General features: G+C 40.3%; 1 protein-coding gene, 1 non-coding gene and 1 pseudogene across 3 annotated transcripts in view; 1 reads left to right on the forward strand and 2 right to left on the reverse strand.

Moving 5' to 3' along the window:
• Positions 1-1093: 1093 nt before the first annotated feature.
• LOC133074509 (cytochrome c-like) lies at positions 1094-4601 on the reverse strand (annotated as a pseudogene).
• A 775-nt stretch (positions 4602-5376) lies between these two features.
• TRIM33 (tripartite motif containing 33) overlaps positions 5377-18651 on the forward strand; it is a 137577-nt gene continuing 124302 nt past the window's right edge. For both annotated transcript variants that reach the window (XM_061121089.1, XM_061121090.1), the window contains exon 1: positions 5377-5902. In XM_061121089.1, the coding sequence (XP_060977072.1) occupies positions 5377-5902 (526 nt within the window). The remainder of the gene's footprint in view (positions 5903-18651) is intronic.
• TRNAG-CCC (transfer RNA glycine (anticodon CCC)) lies at positions 7366-7438 on the reverse strand. The gene has a single exon. It is a non-coding gene; the product is annotated as a tRNA-Gly (tRNA).

Genomic DNA, 18651 nt, shown 5'->3' on the forward strand with positions numbered 1-18651 from the left:
TTAACTGATCTGGTCTAAAGTCATATACTTGGGAGTTATCATTATATGGATGGCAAACGAAGGTACAGCATGATAAGTTTTCCCAGGGGAACAAAAATTGATTGAGAAGGGGGTCTAGAGCATATTTCAGAAAGCCCAGCATTGAGTAAGTCATTGAGTTTGCTACACTCAGTAGCAAATGGCTAACTTAGTAGGCCTGTATTACTCAAACCGTGCACATTTCAAAAGAAGGGCTTGTTTTTAGAGTTAGTCCTTGACTGACTCCTGGGAGATAACCCCTGAGCCCTTGGAATACTCTGGCCAACAAGAGTCCTTGGTATACCTGAGGCCTTGGGCCATACTCTATTACTTTGGCTGAATTAGTGTGATTTATGCTGAATGCCTGTTTTAGTATGCTTGAAGCCTTGGGCTATGATGTATCAGTTTGACCTCTGTAGGTTGGAATTCAAACAGCTGAGGTCAGTTAGGTGGGTGATCCCATACCTATGGGACAAACTCTCCCCCACAGTAAAAACCCTGTATACCAAGGCTTGGGTGAACTTGCCTGTTTGGTAACACTTCACAAAGGTGTCACAAATCATTGCTGGGAGAATTAGTGCATGCAACTTCACTGGGAGGAGACACCTGGAACTTGTGCCTGTTTTCCTGTGGACTTTTCTCCATGCACCTTTTACCTTTGCTGATTTTAATTTGTTCATTTTACTGTAATATACCATAACCATGAGTATACCAGCTTTTTTGAGTCCTGTGAGTTCTTCAAGTCTGTTCTTAGAGACCCCAACACATTTCTAAAAGAAAAACAGCAGTAGAAGAGGCATGAGTGTGGTGTCATGAAAACCACGGGAGAAAGTGATTCTAGAAGAGAGAATGGTCGAAGATATGAAATCCCACTGAGAAGACAAATATGGTTAGGAATGAAATACATCTACTGGATTTAAAAAAACATGGAGGTCCTTGATGACCTTAGCAAGAGCTGTTGGAAATGGAAGCCATGCCAGAGGAGACTGAGGAGTAAGTGGGATGTGAGGAAACAGAACTTTAGAAACAAATTTGAAAAACAGATTGCACATTAATTTATCTTTATTTGTAGTGGCAAAAACATCAAGCACAATTTAGTTATTTAATAACCTAATAACTTATTTACATATTAAATATTTTTACAATGGCTATAGTTGTGGAATCAGCAATTCTAGCTTTAGGAATATTCAGAAAAAAATAACTATAGACATGCAAAGTATTATTCATCACAATGCTTATCACAGTATTATTTATAATAGCAAAAATTGAAAACCTTATTGTGTAACAACAGAGAGCTAATACACTACAGTACACTCACACAATGAAGTCTGTTTATTATCTAAATTGGAATGTATCTTACTGGTTGCAAGAAATAAAGATAATGTGGGTGAAATCACTTTACAAATTGTAAACTGCTGTTTAAATGTTGTTTTTATTACTGGGATTAACCATGTGCCTTGGAAGGCTTTAGAAATATAGAAAAGCCAAAGAGCTAGCAATTAGAATTCTGTCATTTGTCTCTCTTTTCTTGGTACTCTGCGCATGAGGGCTAAGTTGCTTGTTGTATCAGAGTCTTTGCGACCATATGGACTATAGCTGACCTGTCTTTGGAATTCTCCAGGTAAGAATACTGGAGTGGGTTGCTATGCCGTTCTCCAGGGGATCTTCCAAACCCAGGGATCAAACTTACATCTCTTATGTCTCCTGCATTGGCAGGCAGGTACTTTACCACTAGCACCACCTGGGAAGACTTTTCTTGGTATTAGCGGTTCTCAAACTCAGAAAACAGAGCACCAGGAAATCAAAGTGCACTTTGCCCAACATCTTTTGCCCAAATCTTTTTCTAAGATTTTGTTTTTAATTATCTTAAGCCTTATGATGACATAAGTTACAAATTAGTGCTGATGGCACTGAATTCTGGTATATGCAATCAATTTAAATGTTACACATAAAAGAAGTTGAGATTTCTGTTTTGAAGAAATAAGGAAGTGGGCCAACTAACTACTCATTAGAAGCTCTGAGATAAGCTATCAAGTCTGCCCTTTCTGCCTTCTTAACTAGCAAAGATTATTTTTGTTCCAGGGGTGTACTTCTTGGGATCTTCCAAATACCTTGCTCTCAGGTGATGCCTTTGTTCTTGTTTGCATCATTGTAAGGGAATCCAGGGGCCTCACCTGTCTTCCATCCAGATCATTCCTGTACTTGCTTTGCCTTTCCATGGTGGAGCACTGGGCATATTTCTGAACAAAAATCTTGTCCTTCTCAACATCACCGATTTAAATTTCAATCTTTTGACACGTGCATTAGGAAGGTCCTTGCTGTGAAACTGAACTTTCTGATAAGTCCAAAGACATGCTAAACCAAGGTACATGTGCTTATGTACCCCTGTGTTCCGAGAAGTGAACTTTAAATAAAAAAATGTCACCTTTATATCCCCTAGTCTCACCCACTCATGATTGTAAGCATGGTGCATTAACAGAAATGCCCCAAATCTTAACTGCAGTTCAGCATTCCTCTGCTGGTCTTTGTGAATTGCTTCCAATCCTGCTGACAACCAAGGCTGCTCTGTCCAAGAGTGGCAGAACTGGCCAATGCAAACCTTCATGGTACTCTTGGGCTACTCTGCCTCACTGCTGCCAACCTCTTGTACCTAGCTCATGAATTATGCTCTCACCATTGCTTACTCCCAGTGCTCTTTCTCTTTTCTGGATAGCTGGAAAGTTCTTTTCTCTTCTGGTTACCAGCAACATCAGGGCAGTTTCCTCCACAGCCAGAGCTACTAGGCACTGATGGATAATCTCTCTTCATTTCAGAACTGTGTTTTTCTTACAATGTTCTTGCAAGGCAGTTGGCATAAAAGATAGCCAACGTCAGGGAAATGGGAAGATCCTTATACCCACTGCTCAGTTCAGTCCATAGTATGTTTTCTTTTGAGATTTTTCTCTCAGGTACCTTTGTTTCTACTTCCAGTTGTGTTCCCTTCATGAACCTTTGGGTCTACTTTTACATTCATTTCATGTTTACCACGTGCCAGGTACTGTTTTTCATTGTTCAGTTACTAAGTTGTGTCCCAACTCTTTGTTACCCTATAAACTGCAGCACGCCAGGCTTCCTTGTCCTCTTGGAGTTTGCTCAAACTCATGTCCATTGAGTCGGTGATGTTACCCAACCGTCTTATCTTCTGTCACCCATTTTTCCTCCTGCCCTCAATCTTGGAGCTTCACCATCAGTCCTTGCAGTGAATATTCAGGACTGATTTCCTTTGGGATTGACTGGTTTGATCTCCTTGCAGTCCAAGGGACTCTCAAGAGTTTTCTCTTGAGTTTGAAAGCATCAATTCTTCGGTACTCAGCCCTCTTTATGATCCGACTCTCATATGTGTGTGTGTGTGTGTGTATACATATACACACTTTTTTAAACGCAGTGACTTAGGTTAATAAAAATGTGATACAGGACTGTATCTCTTCCTAGTAATGTTATATACATCTATGTCTACACAAACTAAAAAAAAAAAAACCCACTACCAGTCATCTCATTAAGAGGCACTCCCAATTAACATTTTACTTTTCATGTTTAATATTATTTAAGAAGTGGAATACTTTTGATTATGTACTTTTTAAATGGATGATGCTTGTTAAACCACCTGTTTAACTTTCCACTGGGTAGATTTAAAATTAATGTGACAACTGAAAAACGTTAGTAATGCAAAATGTCAGAAATGGCAGTCTCTGCAACTATTTATACTCTTGATGAAAACTTTTAAGGATCATCTTAAAAATTGTTTGAGGCAAGAAAGCAGTTTTTCAAAGTTCTTTTCCAAGACACAAAAGTTTAGCAAGTTGAAGGCCATCTCTGTATGTGACCAGCTCCTTTAATTCTTTAATCTCCTACTTCTCTTTGCCTCTGTCAAGTCACGCCAGTCACATAGACTCTAACTAAAGCCAAGAATCTGTCTACCTCAGGCCCTTTGAACTTACTGCTTGTTCCTGATTAGAACACTCTTCTGCAAGAGAACCAAAGCTTGATAACAGAGGACTTCCCCAATCATCTCTAATCTGAATTCTTTTTTCCCCTTCACAGCTTTTATCATTCCCTGCATATATTTACATCACTCTTCCCCCAGACTGCAAACTCCTTGAAAGTCAAGGGTCTCCTTTGTTCCCTGCTGCAATCCTAGCATCTCTAAAACATTACCTGTCACATAGTAAGAGGTCACTGTTTTGAACGAATAAATGAAAAATGTTTCGAGGTGGCTTATTGTAAGGACTTACACCAGTTCAAGAATAACAGTTTCTTGGGAACATTGTCAGAAGAGGAAAGTACTTCATGATCTGAACATTAAAACAGCCAGAGTACTTGTTTCCCAAATAAAGACAACCCTTCCTGAAAGCTGCTATTACCTACACTGGTTAGAGTATTTGCGACTCAACTCACGCCAGGATACTAAGTGGGACTCTGAGAACATAATATTGGTTAGAGCGTGACTTCTCAAACCGACGCCCATCAGTCAGTCAAAGCGCTTTCAACATTCATCAGCTCACCCCCACTTCCTGATGCAGGTCTGGGGTGTGGTCCTGGCACATCTCCGCTCTGAAAAAGCCTCTCGGTTGATTGGTTTTCTGATGCGTAGCAACGGCAGAGAAACAATCACCTTAAGAAGCTAAAAATAGCGGTTAAAGAGTTTTTTTTCCTTCACTGAGTTTTTTCAGCCTATTTCTGGTACGCCGCCAGTTAAAAACAAAAATCCTCCCTTTACTGCTCCCGAGAGATACAATCATCCAAAGGAACGCGGCCAATTAAAGCACAGAGACCCAGGAGGCCTGGGAGTCTAACCCCGCGCGGAGGGAGGTTTCCGCGGAGATGCGCCCACCCTGGGAACCGCGCCACCCGAGAGTCGCTCGCTCCGCGGGAAGCAGCCCCGGCCTTTCACCCTTTCCCGCTCTTCCCCGTATAGTGGCCGCGTCCGAGCTCTTAACCACCGCGACTAAAGGTAGTTCAGCGTCAACAGTCTCCGGCTTTAAGGGCTCACTGCAATCGGAACTGCAGCGGGGCGAAATCTTACGTGCGGGCCCCAGAGGTCGGGAGGGGCAACCTGGACGGCTGCGCGCCCGCGCCCGGAGTTCCCGCCTCCCTCCGGAGGACGTCCGTGCGTACGTGCGCGAGCCGCGCCCGCCCTCCAGCGACCGCGCGACGCGAGGGTGGGGGTGCTGCGTGCGCGCGCGCTCTCGTTCGTTCGTTCTCTAGCTTGCTCGTTCTCGGCGGCCGCTCTCGCTGCGGCTGCGGCTGGGGCTGGGGGCGGCGGCGGCGGCGGCGGCGGCGGGCGGCGCGGGGCGGTCCGGCGGGTTCAAAGAGGAAAACATGGCGGAAAACAAAGGCGGCGGCGAGGCTGAGAGCGGCGGCGGGGGCAGCGGTAGCGCGCCGGTGACTGCCGGGGCCGCCGGGCCCGCGGCGCAGGAGGCGGAGCCGCCTCTCGCCGCGGTGCTGGTGGAGGAGGAGGAGGAGGAAGGCGGCAGGGCCGGCGCGGAGAGCGGCGCGGCTGGGCCCGACGACGGGGGGGTGGCCGCGGCCTCCTCGGGCTCGGCCCCAGCTGCTTCAGCCCCTGCAGCCTCAGTGGGCCCTGGAGTTCCCGGGGGGGCGGTATCGACGCCAGCCCCAGCTCCGGCCTCGGCTCCTGCTCCGGGTCCCTCGGCGGGGCCGCCTCCCGGACCGCCAGCCTCGCTCCTGGACACCTGCGCCGTGTGTCAGCAGAGCCTGCAGAGCCGGCGTGAGGCGGAGCCCAAGCTGTTGCCCTGTCTTCACTCCTTCTGCCTGCGCTGCCTGCCTGAGCCCGAGCGCCAACTCAACGTGCCCATCCCGGGGGGCAGCAACGGCGACATCCAGCAAGGTGAGCGGGAGGCTCGGCCCGAGGTCTGGGCCGAAGGGGCTTTGCTGTGCCGAGGAGGATCTGGGGTCCTCTGAGAGTACTCGGGTGCGGGGCTGCTCTGACCGGCGTGATCCTGAGGAGTCTCAGAGGTGAAAGACGCGGCTCCTGGGACAGTTCTCGGAGAAGCTGAACCTCCAGAGAGACGGGGAGGGTGAAGGGAGGGGTGCCGGCTGCGAGAGGCTGGGGGAGGGGACGCCGGCTGCAGGGGAGGTTCGTGGTGTGCAGATACGGGCCGGGAAGGCGTGGACTCGGGCCGAGCGCAGGTTTGGGAGCTGATGGAACGGATTGTGGGCGAAGAGGGGGTCTGGAAATCCGCCTGTGAGAAGCGTTTTCAAGGGAGGGCCCAGCCCCGAGAGGTGTTGAGGGAGTAGGTAAGAGATAAGGGCAGTGAGGATGAATTGCCTTAGAGGGAGACCTGTTCAAAGCTAGGGGAAAGAAGGACCAGGAAGGTTAAAGGGCATTGGAGAATTTGGGGCTAAGAAAAGGCGTCTGGTAGAAAGTAACTTTAGGATGACATTGAGAAGAAGGAACTCTGCAAACAAAATCGCTGTGAGGGGCCTGCATGGCTAGGGAAAAAACCTTAGGTTTAGCGGTAAAGGAGAACTGAACTTTGAAGGGAATTGGGTGTTAGGGAGAGTTGGGATGAATTGCAGTTCTTGGACATTAATGGACCCTTAGTGTTTCGGATACCGTGCTGCGATTGGATAAAATGCTCAGTGAGGAGTCGGTTCACTGCCCAACATAGGGGAAACAGACGTATAAGATACAGCAGTGGAGGTGGATGCAGTGGTTGTGGCACAGTCAAGACAAGGTCAGGAAAACTTCACTGAAAAGCAGTCCTTGCGTAGGTTTCTTGAAGGGTGAGTAGGTCGCTGAGTTGTAGAGTTTTCCGAACACAGAACATCTTATACGTTCCTAGGACGGATCAGGTCATCACTGGAAATTAAGTTGGTTTGATGGACTGAGTAGGTAAGAAGTTACAATCCGTTACCTGAAGCTCTTAGGACCAGGTGTGTTTTAGAGGTCAGAATACTTTGAAAATTTTTCTTTTTCCTGCTGAGGTCTTCAATACTCCAGCGGGGTCTGGGTTAACAATTCATTAAGTGTTAATATTTGTGTAGTAAGGCATATCACTAATGGGATAGAGAAATAACCCCTCACAGTTCAGGGTGGGTTTTGTTGCAGACTCATGAAAAAACTTTAAAATTTCAAAGCTTTTGAAGTTTGGGGCTGAAGGTAAGGGATTGTCGACCTGTACTAAAGGGTTTTGGATTCATCCTATGGAATGTATCCTGGTACATTGTAGATAGACTAAAGGGAGTCTCTCACAGACCTTTTTTTTTTTTTTTTCCAATATTTATTTATCCTGCAAGGGTCTTCCTTGCAGCATGCAGAGTCTTTTAGTTGTGGCATGTGGGATCTAGTTCCCTGACCAGGGATTGAACCTGGGCCTCCTGCATTGGGAGTGCCGCGTCTTAGCCACTGGACCACCAAGGAAGTCCCCTCACAGACTTTTGTACTAGGATAAAAGGATGACATTTGTGATCTATCAGGATTGCTTGAGGGCACATTGAAAGGTAAGGGAAGAAAAAAACCTGAGGCAGGACTAGTTAGGAGAATCCTGGCAGTAATCTAGGAGAGAAATTGGCTGGTAAAGGACTGTTGTCAGGTGTTGAAGAAGGAAGTGTTTTGTTATGGGGGAAAGGTATGGACTTCTGGAGAAAACGTTTTTCTTAGATGCCTACTTGGTCACTTCTTACCTAGTTGGACAGATTAATTTTACAAGGACAAAAATTATCTACCTCATAAAGTTATTGATAGAATGAAGTGACTTAACAAAGTGACCAGTACATGGTGCTAGTACATGTAACAAAGTGACTAGTACATGGTAGTTATTAGTGAAATGGCAGCTAGTTTATCATTGATGGTAACTAGTTGTAAGTAGCACTGAGAATGGAAATGAGGGGCCTGGAGGGACGATATGATGATTTCAGTTTTGGATTTGAAGTATTATTGAGACGTGCAGGGAAGAGTGTTAAAAGTGAGGGTTTAATTGATGGAGAAGATACTAAATGATAATGGGTATAGGGAGTGTGGATAATGGGTGTATAACTAACTGCTGAAGGCCTCATGAGTATAGTTAAGACTTGTGAGATTCAGTGTTCTTGTGGGAACCTGGATTAGGTGAGAGATTTAGAGGGGATACAAGATGAAAATTGTGTTTGATTGATGTGGCTGAGGGACTGAGGTTATGAAATTAGTTCTGTTTTATTTATGCAAGACAGAGAATAATTGTGTGTAAATGTCCTCTTCACTTCGTCATCGTTTGTTTTTGAACTAGGAGAAATAAGCTGATGAGACTAAATACTGTCAGTCTTAAGGTAGTGTTGCTTTCTAACCAGTGTCTAGAACAAATTAAGTCTGGAAGCCACCATATTTTTAGGCAGCAGAGTCTAGAGAATGACTTAGTATTACCTCCTGTGTGTATCTTTTGCTTTGCTTTTTTTAAAAAAAAATCAAAACTTGCTGTCTGGAAGGAACACTGGATTGAAGTTAGGGAACATAGTTCTGCCCTTTGTTTTCTGGTTCCCTCAGGTTCATCATGTTTCTGTCCTTTGGTTTCTTTATCTCTAAAATGTAGATTATAGTTCTTCACTTATATCTCATTAAATCAAATTAAGTAATGAAAGTGAAAATACTTTCTTAAACTGTGAAATGCTTTGCAATTGTAAGGTATTATTGAACAGCCTGTGATCCTATCTCTGGTCTGGATAGGCATGGTTGGTAGTTTGATTTACTGTCTTAAGTGGTTCCGAAGCAATGACATTACCCTCCCTTCTAATGGCCTTGTTTTCCTCTCTTTTCTAACACACCAAAGTTATTCAAACCCTTTAGCTGTTCCTTTTAGATCCATCATTCTCCAAGTGTGGTTTCTGGACTAGCAACATCAACATTTATCTGCACTCTTGTTAGGAATGGGCCCACTCAAGACTGTCTAATCAGAAATCATTTTCAGTAAGTCCACCAGGTGATTTTGATGTACACTAAATTTGAGAACCACTCTTCTTAAGTGAAGGGCTACTCACTCCAAATGTTGCCTCTGCAGAAAGACCTTCTGACTTATTTTTTTTTAAGGCTTTATTTTTAAAGAGCAATTTTAGGTTTACAGCAATATTAAGAAAGATACAGAAAGATAAGGAAATTTCCCATATAACTCTTCCCCCCCAGACCTAAATAGTATCTCCCATTATCAACATCCCTCACCAGAGTGGTACATTTTTGAGAGTTGATGGCCCTACATCATAGTCACCCAGAGTCCATAGTTTATGTCAGGGTTTCACGCTTGTACATTCTGAGGGTTTGAGCAAATGTAGTATAATAACATGGATTTGTCATAATATCATGCAACATATTTTCACTGCCTTGAAAACTCTGTCTGGTTGCTCCTTAAAGTACTGTTACTTGGCTATCCCGTATCTGACGGGGGTTTTGGAACCAATCCCTTGAGATTACTAAAGGACAATTGTAGTCTTCCAGGTCGCTCTTTGACATATTACCTTTATTTCTTCATTGCACAGATAAAATCCAAAATGTTTTCTTGTTTTTGTTTACTTGTTTGTTCCTTGTTTCCCACTGGAATATTGTAGAGTGAATGTTCAATAAATTGATTTTGGATGAATAAGAATCATATGGAGAGCTTTTAAAAATACCATTTTGGGAGTTTAAGAGATTGTTTCAGTTTAATTGGGGATGACACTGGGAATTTGAATTTTTAATAAGTATATTGTTAATTCTGATTCTGGAACCTTTCACGCTTTGAGAGGCATGGATTTAAATATTTTGAGGAGAAAAACTGATTTATGTGCTTTTGGAGTATTTGGAAAATCAAAATAGATTAGTTAATATTTGTTGAATCTCAATAGTCAGCTTTTAAAAGTGCTTTTGTGTTTATTTTTTTAGGTTTGTTTCAGGTTGAGTCAGAATAGATATCAGTAGTGGGTATGTGCAAATCTAATAATGTATCAATAAAAGTACAAATATGCATTGATGCATCTGAATAGCCTCTCAGATGAACTCTTGAAGGAGTTGAGACTTTTGTAGTAGGGCATAGACAGCATGGTGATGTGGATGAAGATCTGATTTGGGTAACTTGCATTTGCTTCTGCTATTAATTTACTGTGTAGCTTTGGGTGGGTCAGCTAGACAGCCTCTCCAGGTCTGCAATATGAATTAGTCGAGTTCTTATCCAGTAAAATTCTGATTCTGTTATTGTTTTTAATACTAATGTTTCATGTCTACATAAGTTTAATATACTTAACTTTTGTGGGGAATAATGGAAGAATCAACATGGGAAAATGATTCTGTTTACGAATCTCCAACTTTTGTGAAAAGTCTGAGAAGGCAACATCCACGTTGTAAGTGAGAGAGAATACCTCTGGATATAGTGTGAAAAGCTCTTCCTCAAAATGGTTTTATCACTGAGCACGGGCTTCCCAAGTGGTTCTAGCGGTAAAGAACCCTCCTGCCAATGCAGGAGACATAAGAGACGTGGATTTGATCCCTGGGTTGGTAACATCCCCTGGAGGAGGAAATGGCAACCCACTCCGGTATTCTTGCCTGGAGAATTCCATGGACACAGGAGCCTGGCGGGCTGTAGTCCGTAGGGTCGCAGAGTCGGACGCCACTGGAGGGACTTAGCACAGTACTTGGTGAACCACTAGGGGAATCTTCGGTTAGAGCTCTTGGAAGTTTTTTCCCCAGCAGTATGTGTAATAAATGGCAGTTGGCTAGTTCCGGGTGTGACTTATCTGAGAGTTTTTTTAGGCCCTACTTGAGTTTTTGAATGATTATATAGTCATCAGCAATCAGTCATTAAAGATGTATCAAACAAAAGCATTTTAACAACTTCTAGCATTGTGGTTGGTTAAATGTACACAATTCAGGAATCAGAATGCAGTCAGAATGTCTGCATTTATTTTTGAGCTCTATTATTTACTACTTGAATGCCTGTGGGTTTGTTACTTAGCGTCTGTAAATTGAGAAGAATAATAATACCTGTTTCATAGTGTTATTTTGAGGATTAAATGGGTTAATACACTGTAAATTACTTCATATAGTACCCGGCACCTGGTAAGCCCCCAATAAATTGTACTGCTCTTATTTCTGTTGACTTCCAGTTGTCGCCCATTGCCTTTGTGATTAACTTCTGTCTCATGATAAGCAGAAGGAAGAGGCAGGAAGGCAAATTGTTGGTGTTTTTCTGACATTTGATGAAATAGAGCACATCTGACAGTTATTTGCATTCCAAATCTCTCCAGCTGCCTAAAACTTAGGTAAATTCATATTCTAAATCCAAAGTCTTTAAAAAAAAAAAAAACAAACAAACCCAAAGTCTTTACGATGTCTAATATCTCTACACCAAAAGTTTTAGTTAGGAAAATCTGATTGCTTTTCATTTCCTTATGTATACTCCTCTTAACAGACTTTAAGTGAGAATAGTAACTTAAAGTAGTTTCTCGAAGTAGGTCTTCGGAACTGAGGTGGGGGCTGACAGTGGGGAGAAGATTGTCTCTGATACACTTTCAGGTGTTGGCAAAGTTGAAACTGTTTTCATTGCAACACTGATTCATTATTTGCCTTATTCACTGTTCTGATGTTTGTATTAATAATAGGAAATCAATGAGGGATAAAATTGCTTGGCACCTTAGCAGGAATTAAGATAGTACCTCCAGACCCCTCTTAAAAGTTATTCTATCTCTACCATCACATACTTAGACTAAAACTACCGCCACCAACAAAATCACGTTAGTTTTACTTTTATGTTCTTGAAGCAGTAAAAATTACTTTTAAAATCTTGATCCTTAATATTGTGTGGGATAAAATGTGATAATGCAAAGTGCTTCTGCAGACTGAAGTGTGGTAAGACAAGTACTCGTGCAGTTGTTTGAATTCCAAGCTGGATTAGCTGCTTTTTTTCTTGGAAAATAATTTTTACTTGAATGAATGATTAACAAACTATGGTGTGGATATTTGGCAGCCATTTTCTTAAAAATGAATGAACTGAGCTCTGTCACTTTAAGGAAAGCAACTGACATTGTTGCCAGTGATAAAAATTGAGCTTTTAAATGAAAATTAGGACTTTGGGAAACTTGTATCTTATCAATATTTAAAGGCTTTTCTGATAAGGCTGGTAGTGATACTAACATTTTTGTTTTTTTGGTACTGTACGATGAAATGTCAACATTTGGAAGATCTACATCGTGAGCCAATATTTTCCAAATGACCAGTGCATGATATTACAAAATCATGCATAGAAAAAAGATTCAAAGTGCAAAATAGACCAATAGATTTTAATGTAAGGGAGCAGTAAAAGTTCATCACTGTGGTAAATTTCACATTGCAACTGATGTTTAAGAAATAAAAACTCTGCAATTTTCAAATATATTAAAGAAGAGTATCCACACATTGTCTGAAAAGACTATTAAAATACTTTTCCCTTTTCTTAAAATGGTTGTATGAGGCCAGGTTTTCCTTTTATTCTTCAAACAAAACAACCTCTCACAACAGGTTAAATGCAAAAACTATATTCAGACATCTATTAAACTGGATATTCAAGAGATTTAAAAAAATATGAATCAGTGTCACTCATTACTAAAACTTTTGTTTTGTTTTGGAAATTATTTCTGATAAATATTCTACTTCAGTATTCTGTATGTTTATTTTTAAATGAATTAATATTCATTTTAATGAAACATTATTATTAACAATTATTTACTGTTAGCTATACCCCAGTACAAAATGTTTTTGGTGTTAAAAATAAATAAAAATTTTAGCTGGAAATAGAACTGCCATATGACCCAGTGTATGCCACTGCTGGGCATACACACCGAGGAAACCAGAATTGAAAGAGACATGTAAAAATAAAAAAAGAGACACGTGTACCCCAGTGTTCATCGCAGCACTGTTTACAATAGCCAGGACATGGAAGCAAGCTAGATGTCCATCAGCAGATGAATGGATAAGAAAGTTGTAGTACATGTACACAATGCAGTATTAATCAGCTATTAAGAAGAATGGATTTGAATCCGTTCTAATGAGGTAGATGAAACTAGAGCCTATTATACAAAGTGAAGTAAGTCAGAAAGAAAAACAATACAGTATATTAATGCATATATATGGAATTTAGAAAGATGGTAACGACTGCCCTGTATTCAAGACAGCAAAAGAGACATAAAGAACAGACTTTTGGACTCTGTGGGAGAAGGCGAGGGTGGGATGATTTGAGAGAATAGCATTGAAACATGTATATTACCAGATGTGTAATAGAGGACCAGTTCGAGTCTGATGTATGAAACAGGGCGCTCAAAGCCAGTGTACTGGGATAACCCAGAGGGATGGGATGGGGAGGAAGGTGGGAGGGAGGTTTGAGAATGGAGGTGGGGGGGGGGGGGAAACCTGTGCAACTGTGGCTGATTCATGTCAATGTATGACAGAAACCACCACAATATTGTAAAGTAATTAGCCACCAATTTAAATAAATTAAAAAATAAAAATTAAAAAAATTATATTGAGATATTAAAAAAACCCCAGTTTTTCTTTCTAATACAGTACATGTTGATGGATAAAACCCATCTAAACAAAAACTTTAGTTTCTCAATGATTGAGTGTAAGGGGGATTCTGAGAACAAAAATTTGAGACTTGCTTCTTTAAAGGGGCTATAACAAAGTGATAATATAGAGTCATTAGAAAGAGTGTCAGACCATGGAATAGCGGAAGACGACAGATTCATACATGTATAGTCCTTAATTTTGGGGTACCCATCACAGTTCATAAAGAGCTTGTCCCCAAAAGAATGTAAAGAGGAAAACAATACTTAATAACTTACTCATAGAGTTGGACCTTTTGTAAATAGCTTGCTGTGGATCTGTTAATTTAGTTTTTTCCTATTTATGACTGGTCGACTGAGTTCTATCATCTTATTTTTCAGAGGACAAGTTCTGAGGTTGGGCTCATGGTGTTGGATACATTAATTTTGTCTCCTTTGTGGTCACAGATTATATCACCTTCTATAATAGACATCAGTCCCAAGGGGGAGTGAGAAAAAACAAGGATGAAGGAACATAAATGCATCATTTTTAGAAAAATATTTAAAATCTATATCTTAATGATGTGTATATAGCATGAATTATGTGGTACTAGGGAAAAATACTTTTTGAATGCTTGTTATGTGCAGTTTTTTATTGTTCCTGTGAATAACATGTCCATATGTCTTCTATTTCTCTTTAGTTTGCTAACATTTTAGAAAAATTTTTGATTTGTAAGAATTCTTGAAAAGTTCTGTATACTGATACTTTGTTAGTTATGTAAATGGAAGATTTATGGCTTGGTGTGATAGCCAACCTCTAAGATGGCCCCGGTGTTCTCTTTAGTATTTATACCCTTCTTTAGTCTTTGCTCACAGTTCTTGTTTGGGTGACCAACAGAATATAGCAGAATTAACAGTGACTTCTGAGGCTTCATTAAAGGTATACAGCTTTTTCCGTATCCTTTGGATTCCTTGTTCTCAGTGAAAACAAGCTGTCACTCTGCTGCTGCTGCTAAGTCGCTTCAGTCGTGTCCAGCTCTTCGCGACCCCATGGACTGCAGCCTACCAGGCTCCTCCATCCATAGGATTTTTCCAGGCAAGAGTACTGGAGTGGGGGGCCATTGCCTTCTCCGGCTATCACTCTAACAGTTCTGAAAAGAACTGGGGTCTGCTAGCATCCAGGACCAACTTGCCAGCTATGTAAACGAGCCACTTTGGAGGTGGATCTTCCAACATGATCAGGCTTTTAGATAACTGCAGTCCTGGCTGACATCTGACTGCAGCCTCTTTAGAGCATAGAGAGAACCACTTGCCATGTCACTCCCAGATTCCTGATTCAAAGAAACTGAAAGATAATGAAATTGTTTTGCTCCACTAAGTTGTGGGATAATTTGTTACACAACAATAAACTAATATACTAGATTTTTTCTTTTTAGAAAGCTGTGGAGAAGGAAATGATGACCCACTCCAGTATTCTTGCCTGGAGAATTCCATGGACAGAGAAGCCTGGCGAGCTACAGTCCACGGGGTCACAAAGAGTCAAATTCGACTGAGCAACTAACACTGAGAAAGCTGTGTTTTGATAGATGAGAGGTTTTTTAAAAATCAATTTCCCGCCTTTTTTCTACCTTTAGTGCTTTTCATAAAGCTACAGTAAACCTTGCTATACATTAATTTCATCCGCCTCCATATATACCTTGTTCATCTTAAAGATTGTCCTGACTGATCTAGACTTTCAGCTCTTATATTAGAATCATCTTGTGAAAGTTCATTTTAAAAATTTGTCTGTATTTATGTTGGAATTGCTTTGAATATATAGATTAATTTGGGAGAAAAATGCTGTCTTTACAGTATGGTGTCTGCCTGTTCAGAAATATTCTATGGTTTTCTATTTGCTTAAATGTTTTGTTTTTGAATATTAATAGTTTTTTCCCCTAGAAAAGTCTTTCACATCCTTTATGAGTTGTTCTTATATACTTATTTTGTTTTTACTGTAAATCTTTCCCTTGAATTATATTTAATTGTGTTTGCTTTGTTTTTCTTGTTTTTCATTTTACTTTTTAAATATCCGAAGTGTATTGATTCATGTTTATATTGAAATAATTCCATCTGATAATTCCATTATCTGAAGTTCCTGAAGTCCTGTTTTACTATTACTTGCTTCTGCCTGTTCGTGATTATGGTAGATGGTGTCTTCCAGTGTTTCATAGTTTTGGATTTTGAGCATATGTATACTAGGGCTTTAATTTGCCAGACCTGGTTTTTGCGAGCAAGTCTCCAAACAGTAGAAAAGAGACTTTGCTTCTGTCTGGTGCCACCATTGAAAAGTCACTGAAGTAAATTTTTAGTTTGGTGTTTCTTAGAACCTGCAAATGTTGATTTACTTAGAGTTTTTATAGGCTGACTTGTATTTGGAACTTCTCAGAAGAAAACTTATTCCTTCACTCTGAAATCAGAGAGTGGCAGTTTTTTCCTTATGCTATTGGTCTGATTTAAAGTTTTACTGTCTTGATTATTTGCTGGTCTGATTTAAAGTTTTACTATCTTGATTATTTGCTTCGGTGCTCTTCTGAGGATGTAATGCTTCAAGCCTCCCTTATGAAGAGAGTCTTGGTTCTAATTACATAGGCTTCCCTATTCTTTGTTTACTCCTTTGTTTGCACATCCCAAGAAAGAATAAGAATAAAATTTCTGAGCCTTTGCATTTTTGAAGTTCTCTTTATTTTATTCTTTTCTTTCAACCATAGCTTTGATACAGAATTCTAGGTTAAAATCTTTTTCTCAGGACTTTAAGCTGTCTCTCCCAGAGTTTTCAAGTGGACAGTGTTGCTGGTGCTAGTTTGATTTTGCTCCTCTGTATGACCCCAATTAGATTTTTTTTATTTATTTCCTCTTGGCACTTTTCAGTATTTCTTCATCCTTTTCTGAAATAGTGATGTGTCTCTTTTTTTCCTTCCGTTGTTTTTAAAGTTCCCCGTGCTCTGTTGTGCGCTGTTCCTTTCTAGTGAACAAAGGTTTAAGCTTGGGAAAGGTTTTGCAAGGACCCTCCCCACGCGCCTCCCCTTAAAGCGCCTCCCCTCACTGTTTTTGGAGTTGTTACTGTTTGAATGTTTGCATTACTGGCTTCGTGCTGTCTCCTACCTTTTCTCTTATGCTTTCCTTCTCCTTTTTTTGGCCATGCTCCATAGGTTGTGAAATCTTAGTTTTCCAACCAGGAATTGAACCCAGGCTCTCCATAGTGAAAGCATTGAGTTTTAATCACTGGTTACTCAGTTGACATTTTGAAAGCTCTACTTGACTTTATTTTTAATCTTGTTTTTTCCTTTTTGTATTGATCTCTTTTTGTATCAGAGGGGCTTCCTCATACAGTGGATAATCCTTGGTTCTCTTCCTACTGGGTTGGCCAAAAGTTCCTTTAGTTTTTTAAAGTAAAAATTTAAGACACATTTTTCATTTTTGCCAAGAACTTCATTGAACAGCATATTCCCCATTTTGTTCCACTACATTCTGCTGTTTTTCAGGCAACTTCATAACTTCATCTTCCCAAAACTTTTATCTTCCTGAGCAAAGAACTGTTCCAGGTACCTTTTACAGTCTTCCAGGGAATTGAAATTTTTTTCATTAAGAGAATTTTTAAAAGACCAAAATAAATGGACGTCTGAAGGTGCAATGTCTGGTAAATACAGCAGATGAATCAGAACTTCCCAGTCAAGCTGTAACAATTTTTGTCTGGTCATCAGAGAAGCATGTGCTCTTGCATTATTCTGATGAAAGAGTATGTGTTTTCTGTTAACTAACTCTGGATGGACGCTTTTTGTTGTGTGCTGCCTTCAGTTGCTCTAAATAGGAGCAGTACAAGTTGGAATTAATTGTTTGGTTTTTCAGAAGGAGCTCATCTTAGAGAACTCTTTTCCAATCCCACCATATACACATCATCACCTTCCTTGGATGAAGAGCAGCTTTGGTGTGGTTGGTGGTAGCTCATTTCATTTGTCCCACAGTCTCTTCCATTGCATGTTATTGTACAGTATCCACTTTTCATCGCCTATCACAGTTGGTTTTATTTTTATTTATTTATTTATTTATTTTTTCACAATTGGTTTTAAAAATGGAACATTTTTGTTACCTTTAAGCAGACAATTGCATGTGGAAATACGGTCAAGAAGGTTTTTTTTTTTCCACTTAACTTACGTGGAATTCTAGCATCAAAACAATTTAACATAATGAAGCTGGTGCAGATGATTTTTCAGTGCTTGATTTGGCTATATTGAGTATGTTGGTGAGCTCCTGTGTAGTATAATGTTGATTGTTCTCAGTTAATGTCTTGATTTAATCTCTATCAACTTCAACTGCTTTACCTGACCATGGAGCATGGTCCAGCAAGAAATCTCCAGCACAAAACTTTATAAACTACTTTTGACACATTCGATCGATCTCATAGTACCTTCTCCATACACTGCACAAATCTTTTCTTACACTTTAGTTGTGTTTTTACTTTTCTTGAAATAGTAAAGCATAATATGCTGAAAATGTTGCTTTTTCCTTCTATTTTCAATATTAAAATGGCTACACAATTCACCATTTTAATAAGCTTTTTTTAATGCACACTGATAAGACAGCTGTCACAGCACAATCTGACAAAATTATTTTGAATGAAGTTAAAGACAACTAAGCATGCTCCTAGAACCATCTTACAGAAAAAAACCAAATGAACTTTTTGGACCACTCAGTATTTGAGTGAGGCAATAAAATTCTGATCGGAAGTTCAGTGTTCGATCTTACTGTAGATAAGGGGTTGACAATATACTTCCCATGGACCACATCTAGCCTGCTGACTGGTATTTAATGACTTGTGATTTTTACATTTTTAAATCGTTGAACAAAAATCAAAAGAATATTTTGTGATGTGAAAATTTTATGTTTTCATAAGTTAAACTTTTGGAGCACAGTTATGCCCACTTGTTATGTATATGACTGCTTTCATGCTACAGTGGCAAAATGAGTAGTTGTGACAGATTGTATGTGGTATTGATTACTTTGTACTGCATTTTGGTGTACTACAAATTGCAGTGATGCAGTTATAACTTGATAGGCACATGTATAACTGTAGCATGATATTTGCAA

The sequence above is a fragment of the Dama dama genome, chromosome 20 (genome assembly GCF_033118175.1).
Source record: "Dama dama isolate Ldn47 chromosome 20, ASM3311817v1, whole genome shotgun sequence".
Lineage (NCBI taxonomy): Eukaryota > Metazoa > Chordata > Mammalia > Artiodactyla > Cervidae > Dama > Dama dama.